The sequence below is a fragment of the Patiria miniata genome, unplaced genomic scaffold (genome assembly GCF_015706575.1).
Source record: "Patiria miniata isolate m_02_andy unplaced genomic scaffold, ASM1570657v1 HiC_scaffold_20, whole genome shotgun sequence".
NCBI classification, from domain to species: domain Eukaryota; kingdom Metazoa; phylum Echinodermata; class Asteroidea; order Valvatida; family Asterinidae; genus Patiria; species Patiria miniata.
The window spans coordinates 11704218-11714448 of NW_024037059.1; the positions used below are offsets into that span (position 1 = coordinate 11704218).

The 10231-nt window shown below is 45.9% G+C and overlaps 2 protein-coding genes across 2 annotated transcripts; both read right to left on the reverse strand.

Annotated features, from left to right (window-relative positions):
• Nucleotides 1-841: 841 nt before the first annotated feature.
• Nucleotides 842-2269, reverse strand: LOC119727805 (uncharacterized protein K02A2.6-like). The gene has a single exon (XM_038199871.1). It carries the CDS (start codon nucleotides 2267-2269, stop codon nucleotides 842-844), a length of 1428 nt encoding a protein of 475 aa, XP_038055799.1.
• Nucleotides 2270-3344: 1075 nt separating this feature from the next.
• On the reverse strand, nucleotides 3345-4157 carry LOC119727806 (craniofacial development protein 2-like). The gene has a single exon (XM_038199872.1). The coding sequence runs from the start codon at nucleotides 4155-4157 to the stop codon at nucleotides 3345-3347; it is 813 nt and encodes a 270-aa protein (XP_038055800.1).
• Nucleotides 4158-10231: the final 6074 nt, after the last annotated feature.

Sequence of the window (10231 nt, forward strand, 5' to 3'; positions counted from 1 at the left end):
CTGCACGGAGAGCTGTTGGGATTACAATACGCGTTCCGCGAAAGATGAGCCCATTTTGTGTTGACAGCTCATCTCTGTATGGACAGTATTCCCTGATACACTAGGGAACTTGAGCCTTGTCCCCTGGCCAGCCTGCTTGGATGACCTGCATCAGCGTTTGTAGGGTTTTGGTCAGCGAGGGTTGCCTTTTTGACTCTCTGCAGACGCTCGTATGTGACGAAGATGGTTGGTTCCATGTTTTCCAACTCCATGTTGAGCTTTTGCTCCTGAGTGACGGAGAAGATCAGAGAGTCTGGTGTCTGATCTGTGACTTGTCGTGTTGGCAACAATGCTCGCGACAGTGTATCGCTCAAGTACATTCGCAAACCCTGCTTGTACTCTACGTGTAGTGAGTACTTCTGTAGGCGGAGTCGCATTCGTTGTAGACGGGCTCATCAAGATTGGCTTTCTGAAGATGTTCATCAGAGGTTTGTGGTCGGTGAGCACGAGCACTTTGTCGCGGCCTAGGATGTATTGCTCAAAGCGCTGTGTGGCGAATACGATTGCCAAACACTCTTTTTCTATTTGAGCATAGTTGCGTTCTGTGGCAGAAAGTGCTCGTGAGGCGTACGCGACTGGGCGGCCATTTTGTGTGATGACGGCTCCTAGCCCAACCTCGGAGCTATCACACTCGATTGCGATGTCTTGGTTGACATCATAGTAGCTCAGTACTGGTGCTTAAGTGATGAGCTTCTTGATCTTGTCCAGGGCCTCGTCATGATGTGTCAATCAGTCAAATATGACGTCCTTGTCGGTGAGACGTCCGAGTGGCTCGCATACTGTGCTCAGTTCTGGCAAGAATTTAGCCAGATAGGTTACCACTCCGATGAGTCTCAGCACTTCCTGGTCGTCTGTAGGGCGAGGCATGTCGAGTATGGCCTTGATTTTCTCCGGGTCTGGAGGGTCCGTCTGAGCTGAAGACGTGTCCCATGTATGTGACACTGGGTAGCTTGTACCGTAGCTTGGCTGCGTTCAGCTTCAGATTCCGCTCTCTGCATCTCGAAAGAAGAGCGGTGAATGCAGCGTCGTGTGAGGCTTCTGCTTCAGCCTGCGTTTCTCCTGAGCCGTAGACGAGGATGTCATCTGCAATCACTGCGATGTTTTCCAGGCCTTCCAGGCACTCATGGAGCCTGCGCTGAAATTCTTCCGGTGCTGATGAGATACCAAAGGGCATCCTCAACCAGCGGTAACGCCCGTAAGGCGTCCAAAATGTTGTCAGATAACTGGAGGGCTCGTCAAGGACGACTTGAAGAAAACCGTCCTTGGCATCTACCACCGACAAGAGCTTGGCGTTCTTCAGTCTCGGGGCTACTTCGTCTACGGTGGGAATGGGGTAATGGTTGTGCTTAATGGCCTTTTTCAGGCCGTGTGGATCCAAGCATACCCTGATTTTGTTTGGCTTTCTGACGACTACCATGTTGTGGATCCACTTGGTAGGCTCAGTCACCCGGGCAATGGTGCCTTGGGCTGTCATGCTGTCTAGCTTTCGTTTCAGCTCTGCCCGCACCGGGATGGGTACTCTGCGCCTGATGTTCTGCGTTGGAGAGACACTGTGATCAATGTCTATGTGGTAGTGACCTGGTAGCCGACCAAGGCCAGTGAATACGTCTTTGTACTCAATGAGGACCTGTTCCTTGGTTTGAGTCGGTGACTCTGTCACTGCATGCACTAAGCACTCCAGTGCGTACTGCATTAGTCCCAGAGCTTCTGCTGCTTGACCTGACAGCAGAGATGAGGGGACATCCTTCACGATCTCGAAGTGGATTTTCCTGGTGACCCCTTTGATCTGGCATCTCAAGCTGGCAGCTCCAACAGGATGAATTATTGTGCCATTGTACAGTTTCAGTTTAGTCTTTGATGGCACCGGAGGCGTGTCACTGAGCTGCTTGTAGTCTGTCAGCTTCATGGTGCTGCAAGTTGCACCAGAGTCTAGCTGAAATCTGATGGTCTTTGTCAGATCCCTTGTTGGCGTCTCCACTGCTAGCTCAACAGAGTATTGCTGCTTGGGCTTTGACTGCACTGTATAGATGCTTTCGTCGCTGCCACTTTCGTCTCCATCCATTTGGTGGAGCTTCTGTGTGGATTTCTGTGGCTGACGTTTGGTGCGGTCTTTGCCCGATGACTGGCAAACCTGCGCATAGTTGTTGCGTTTTTGGCACTTAGAGCAGGTTGTCCCGTAGGCTGGGCACTTGCCTTTGCTGTGTGATTTGCCACAGTATTTGCAATTCATGTTCGGAGGCTTGCTGGCTTTTCCAGATTTCTGTGTCCGCTGCTTGTTTTTCACAAAGTGTGCTGAAGGTGGATCGCTGCCTGTTCACTGCTGCGGCATATGTCTATGGCTTTCTGCAATGTCAGTAACGACTCACGCAGCAGACGAGCACGGATGCTGTTGCCTACTACTCCTATGACCAGCCTGTCTCAGAGCATTTCATCGAGAAGCGCTCCATAATTGCATGTGGTTGCCAACTTTCTCATCCTGTTCAAGAAAGTGTCAATGTTCTCTTTGGCCTCTTGCTTACAGGAGTAAAACATGAATCGTTTGTACACCACATTGCGTTTAGGGTCAAAATGAGCTCCAAGGCTGGTTAGGATTTGCTGTGGTGACTTTCTCTGTTCCTCTGTTAGTGGCAGATTTTCGTACACTTCATAGCACTCCTTCCCCATAACTGTGAGTAATGTAGCCACATGGATGGAAGTATCTTTTTTATCCAGTTCTGTGGCCACTAGATAGTTCTGCCAACTTGACTTGAAAAATTGCCAGTTGGAAACCTGGTCTCCTTTCATGTCCAATTTCGCCGGTGGGGAATGCGAGTGCGCCAAGGTTAATATGCAGTGAGTGCGTAATGTACACCGCGATGTGTCCGTTACAGGCCTCCGTAGTTTACAGCGAAACGCACGTTGACGACAATGGCGTGAACTCAACGTGCAATTTATACGTACATGTACAGTCTATCGTTCACAGTGTAATACGCACGTGTTCAATGGCGGGAACTCCGCGTGAAAATTGTACAGTTTATTGTTCTCGTGCACAGCCTACCATGTGTGACAGGATCAGTCTGTGCTGCCGACGGATGCCTTGTGATCCATTCACCAAGATTGCCGAAGATTTTGCCGGTTCTTTGCGGTAATGGCGCTGGATTCAGCTAATTTCTGACACCATGTTCTAACGACGGCAGGACTCAAGTGTAGCATTCACTGAGAGACGTTTATTAACAGCCCGTAATAACATCATAGAATATAGATACGGTGGCCGCGTAATGCCACTCCATAACAGGAACGAAGACTGAGCCTTATCTTAGCACAGACTAGACTATACGATGGTCGGAGCCAATTGGGTCAGATGTTGAATACGCTTGAGAATCTAGGATGCTGTTTCTCCAACGTTTACGGCACAGGATGAAGTCAATCTGTGACAGGTACTTGTTAGGTGAACGGTGAGTCCAGAGCTTTTTGGAGGACTTCTGAAATAGTGTGTTGGTAATCAGAAGGTTGTTACGATTGACAAAGTCACTGAGGAGCTGACCATTACGGTTGGTAGTAGAGTGGTAGGAGAACTGCCTTGCAACATGAGCGTTGAAGTCCCCTCCGATGACAAGGAGGACATGTAGGGGAATGGAGGCAATGGTGTCATTGAGACATTTGTAGAACCCAGTAATAGACGCCTCATCACTGGTGTTAGTGGGAGAGTAACAGGAGACAACGTATGTCTTGGGATTTCCTTTGAAGATGGCGAGCATAATTCTGTCGTTGATCTTAGAGATAGAAGTCAGCAGCGGGAGCAGTGATGTTTGAACAGTTATTGCTACACCACCAACGGCTGCACCTTGTCGATTCCGAGTTGCAGAAGAGGTGAAGATGGTTGATGATCCTAAACTAGAGATTCGGATATCAGGGTCTTCAGGTCGATGCACTTGACGGTGCTCTTGGATGCAGGTAACAGATAGGTTGTAGTCACATATGTGCTTATTAAGTTCCTCTCTTGATGAAAGCGAAGAGAGACTTTGACAATTAAGCTGACCAAAAAGGATGGTTTTCCTAGGTCGATCGAGCAAGACCCTTCCGGAGATTATTTTTATCAGACGATGCCCTCCCAAGAGGGTTTCGGACGCCGTCGTCATAAGACAGAGTGTCAATAGTTCCGTGAGAGGGCAGATTTGAAGCAGGGGCTTTAACCCTGGTGCTGTAGGTTGAACTCATCATGTTTTCTATTATTATAGTATTAGTTTTCTTTGGTAAACAAAAACGGAAGCCAGTTCGTGCCTGGTTTTAAAAGCGAAATAACCCCTAGTATAGTTTTGCAAAATAATAAAATAAATTGGCGAAATAACGTAATATAATATTGTGAAGTAACGCAATAGTTTTTCAATCCTCAGAGTGCAGTATTTCGCAATACTATTGCGTTATTTCACAATACTATCGTTTTATATTGCAATGCTATTACATTAAAGCCCGGTTCATACTCGGCGCGAAAGCGAAAGCAAACGCGAATTTGTGACGTCATGGCAAGTATTCGCGCTGCGAATTCGCAAAAGTTGAACAGATTTCAAATCGGGCGAATATCGCAGCGAATGTTTCATGACGTCAAATTCGCTTCGCATTCGCATTTGCATGAAGTATGAACAGGTCTTTAAAGGCTTGGCGCGAAAGCGAACGCGAATTTGTGACGCCAGGGCAAGTGATGCCAGGGCAAGTTTCGCAGCGAACGCTTTATTTCTCCATACTATTACGTTATTTCGCAATAAATGTTATTGCATTTCTTTGCAATGGTACGTATTGCATAATTAACTTTTGCAATGGTTTGCAAAACTTTTGCGTTATTTTGCAATACTACTGGGGTTAGTTCACAATACTGTGCACAATACTATCGGCGCGAAAGCAACACGATTTTGTGACGCCTTGGCAAGGTACGCCAGGGCAGGTTCCGCATTATTTTTTCGCTTTATTTTGCAATACGGTTGCGTTATTTCTCAATACTGTTACGTTATTTTGCAATAAATTTTATTGAATTTTTTTTTGCAATGGTAGGTATTGCATAATAAACTTTTGTAGTGTTTTGCAAAACTATTGCGTTATTTCGCAAAACTACAGGGTGAGTACAAAAAAAACCCCGAAACCCAAATGTCGGACCATTGTTTTTGGTGAAGTTCTGCATGTTGCATTTTCAAAATCTAGGATATGAGAGCCCGATTCATAAGCTTTCTTTAGTACAAAAGGCTGCCGTACCACATCCCAGGTTTAACAGACATAGCGCCAAGCTCTATGAGGAATACACCGCCATGTTTGAAAGAGACCCCATTGCGGAGGAAACTACTGCAAGAGACGAAGAGCTAAAATTGCCAACATCTCCGATGAACGGCGGCAATGTTGAATTTCTCTCATTGAAACCACAAACATGTCTAAGAACAGTAAGAAAGCCTGGGCACTCGTCAAAAAGCTAGGCAACGACCCAAAGAAGCCTAACCAACATCACAACTTAACAGCCAACCAAGTTGCACATCAACTACTTCTCAATGGCAAGGCACCTAAAGCAAAGAGTAAACCCAAACCAAAACCGATAGGACAAAATACAAGGATAACCCAAGTTTCACGAAACCTTTCTCAATGTCAAACTTGAAACTGGCATATCCAGCCTCTAACCAGGGAAGGCTATTGGATTGGACAACACTGCCACAGAACAAATCAAGCATTTTGGAACTAAAGCTCCTGCAACTATTAAACAATTGTATGGAAGGCCTGAAAATCCCCAAAATTTGGCGGAAAGCACACGTAATGGCGCTTCTGAAACCAGGCAAAGACCCATCCGACCCAAAAAGCTTCCGGCCAATCTCTCTCCTGTGCCACCCCTACAAGCTTTTTGAAAGACTCATCCTGAACAGAATCGCTCCACATATAGATGAACAACTTATCCCTGAACAGGCAGGCTTCTGACTAGGGAAGTCCACAACTAGTGAACTCCTCAGCCTTACGCAACACATAGAAGATGGCTTTGAGCAAGGAATGATAACCGGATCAGTTTTTGTAGACCTATCAGCTGCCTACGCCACTGTAAATCACAGACTCCTCCTATGTAAAATACTCGATATTACCAAAGATGTCCATCTCACAGATCTCATAGAAGCAATGCTTTCTAACCGACGCTTCTTTGTTGAACTTGAAGGAAAACGCAATAGATGGGGAGACAAAAGAACGGCCTAGTATAAATATCTACACCAACGACCAACCGAGATATGGCCATACCAGGCGCGTCATCTATGCAGACGACCAGTGCGTTACCACTCAAAGTAAGACTTCAAAGAGGTGGAGAACGTCCTTACCAATGCCCTCTCTGCACTATGTGGCTACTACGAAGAGAACATGCTTGAGCAAATCCATCAAAAACACAAGTGTCTGCTTGAGTCCATCTTAAGAACAAAGAAGCAAACAGACGACTCAAAGCCACAAGGACTAGTGCAAAGCTACAGCACACAACTAATCCAGTTTACCTTGGATTAACATTGGACAGAAGCCTAACCTATAAGGCCCACGTTGAGCAAACCACAACGAAAATCAGCACCCGCAACAACATTCTCAGCAAACTCACCAGCTCCAGATGGGGAGCATGCCCTACTACACTGCGACCCACAGCACTTGCCCTCTGCTTTTCAACAACAGAGTATGCTTGTCCAGTGTGGGAACGATCTACACATGTCAAGAAGCTAGATTCCGCTTTAAACGCAAGTTGTAGATGTATAACAGGCTGTCTTAAGCCTACAAACTCTGAGAGCCTGTACATACTCTCTGGCATCTCACCACCAAATGTCTTGATGGCAGCGGCCAGTGAGCCGAACGACAGAAGCAAGTCATGGATGACATACACTCACTATACAGGCATATACCCACCGAGCCGACTCGAGTCACGCAACAGTTTTCAGTCAACTGTAGAACCCCTTCATACCTCTGCAGCAGAGAAAAACGTGGAATGGAAATCTCGCCAACCTCACACAACAATTGGACATGAAAACCCTGCTGCTGAAAGTCTCCCTCGAGGTGCCGAGAATAACTGGCCTATTTAGAAGGCACTCAACCGCCTTCGCACCAGAGTTGGCCGATGTAGGGAATCACTCAATAAGTGGGGATACACTACAGGTCCAACGACATGCGACTGTGGAACAGAATCTCACACAATGGACCATCTCATGAGATGTCCGCTGTTGTCAGAGCCTTGTACCTCCAAAGATTTAGCCAACAACACCATCACGACACAGGTCTGTGCTCAACATTGGTCGAGAACAATTTGAGTAGGACACGATAGAAGTACAAGAGTAATTGAAATCACTCATGTGACGTTCAAGTTACGGAATTTTAAACACAGCCACCGTTTTAAACGGATCACACAAAGGTAAATGTTGTTTAAGCAAAGCGAAAACAAATCACATAGGGATGTGTGTGAATTGTCTTCGTTTTGCTGAAAGAACGCACACTTCGCTTGTTCGGTTTTGGGCAGAGTCCTTAGAGACATAAGTCCTCAAGGCTCGGGGGAGTTTGGGTGTGGTCTTTTGCGGGCACCACACTTGCTTCACTTTCAGATCCACTCACGGACGGACTCCTTTAGCTTATACCAGTAGAGCTGGCGTTTTGTCTTTCTGATTGTCTTGTTTGACACCAAGATGAGCAGATGTTACGGCATTATGGGTAGCTCGTAAGTTGTAACACAGTATTTTTCAGCTAGTCGAGGACTACGAGCTGAAGATATGACTTTGTTCTGTCGGAAGTTACCGCCGTTCATATAGTATTCCGTTCTGCAAGGTCTTTGACGAGCCACTGTGTCTCTACAGGGACGTTGGGGTGATTGACCCAACCACTCAACTACAACTTTCAGTTCTGAGTCTGCTCTTTGCATCGCAGCAATTTTCTCCGTGGTACATAAACGTTGACCCACGATGCGGTATGTCCGTCACTTGAAACGGTGTTAGTGACCATGCTGGCACGATCGCCTGGAAAATCTCTGTCTCCGTCATCCGGCTTTTCAGTCAGATTAGATTGTTCTGCACTTTGCAATCCGGTACTTACACCGGTACTGCATTCTTGCCGGGACAGAGGGCGAGTCGCAGTTCTTTCCTTTCTTACTGAGTCAGTGGAGTTTTTCGCACGTTTTGGTCGCATGACCCAAATGGCGGCGGACAAGTGTCCGGGAGTTTCTCCAGTGGGCGAGTCTGTGTTTGCAAAACAGCAGATCGGAATTCTGTCCCTACTGCCGACGCTGAACTTCAATGCACGAGCGCCAAATACGCCCAACTAGGCTGCGCACACCACCAAGTAGGAGTGCTATACCACTGTTACCATCAGTATGAGAACTGTCACGAATGATACGGGCTTGATTATTTCGGAGGTGACGTCACTGCACGGGTGTGGCACTTAGTGATCATGTTCTGAGGGGATTGAGCTTCAGCAGAGTTAGTGTTGATGCTTCTGGTAGATGGATTAACGTTGTCGACTTTATTGAAATGAGACCACTGCTCACTTTCAGCGCCGTACTTGTCACAATCGTCGGGGTAGCACGGCACCCTGGAGATCTCGAGAGGGCGTCAGCATTGCCGTGTGTCTGCCCTGCGCGATGTTCAATTATAAAGTCAAACTTCATTCTTATAGGCTCTAACAATGTGCCAAAAACAAACTTTTTTTTTGCGTAATCAATATCTCAGGGGATTTTCGTGAGTGGAGTAAACAGCTCTTGTTTTCATTAATATTTTTTTCCTCCCCATTCCCCGCCTTCTTTTTCAGACTCCTCTCAGTAGGGTTTGTACACGTTTTTCTTCCACCAATACACTTTGGCCCTTTCGTCAATGTGATTGACTTTAGACTTGGCACACACGTATACTACCACCCACAGATGGTCTCTGACGATTTTCGTTGCGATAACGTTGCATCGTGTGCCGTGTGAAAATTGAAGTGAGATCATGTTGACGTCATCACATGTCTAAGGCCTACAGCTAAAGAACAATAGTTCCGATTTGGTTGTAGCTTGATTTATGTACCTATATCGGGATATGTTATAGGTAAAAATTGAGTGACGTGATAACGTCATCACAAGTCATGTAACGTTACATTAAATGTGTATTTTCATATGTCCATATCTACAGAACTGCATGTCCAATTTGGTTGTTATTTGGTAGGTACCTAGACCGAGATTAATTATGAGTGCAAGTGTGAAACAAACTGCAGTGTGCAACTTAAACCCAAATGTGGACCCAAATTCGCCACTTAAGACAATCACTGGGAGTCATACATCCGATTTTCGGTTGGTACGTCAATTCTTTTTTTCCCCTGTTTATATTTCGCTCTCATGACGTTTTTGTCTCGGGTTACTTGGTTGTATTTTCTTTTCCATGGAAACAGTTACCCTTAACATCCCCCCTAAAAAAAAAACTGAAATCTGAAATGGATGGTTAACGTGAAGCTCATCCAGTGTTATCGAAATTGAACGGAATTTTGATACAGCTCTTGCCCGTTTCATGATCGATGCATAAGAAACAAACTTGCATCAAACTTAATTGCATCAAAATGCGTGCTCATCTGGACGTGTACGTTGCTGATGGTCTTATTGTTAAAGTGAAGCGGTGGTGTTTTGGACGAAACATTCAGAGCCCACGCGTTGAATATGTAAGGAAAACAGTTCGTTAAACAGAATTCGTGATTATGTTCCCGAAAGCAGCCTGTGTACACTTGTTGTCAGCTGTAGTAATGCCAACTTTAGAGTACTGTGGTACTGTATGGGGAGAGTAACTTGAGAGTATTGTACTGTATAGTACTGTATACCATAAGCGCCATGTTTTTGCACGAGTGTCCCTTTTTAATGAATGGTCGAATGTTCATTCGTCCGAAAGTTCAATAGTCGGAATTGGCATAATTTTCAAATGAATAAAAGACTCAACAGGTCGAAGGCTCATGCCGAAAAGCACGCAAGGACTACTGTCTATTCGGACTATCGAACCTTTGGACTATCGAACCTTCGGACTATTGAACCTCCGGACTAACGGCAAGGGCGGATCCAGAACCAAATTTTCGGGGGGGGGGGCGCAAGATGTTGATTAAGTACCTAGTATTGTGTGCTATTTCTACATCGTACATTAAAACTAAAAGGTATGTGTAGCTGATTTAGTTTGCGAGGAGATACGCAACGCTTTAATTTCCTTTAAAAAATAAAAAAGGTGTC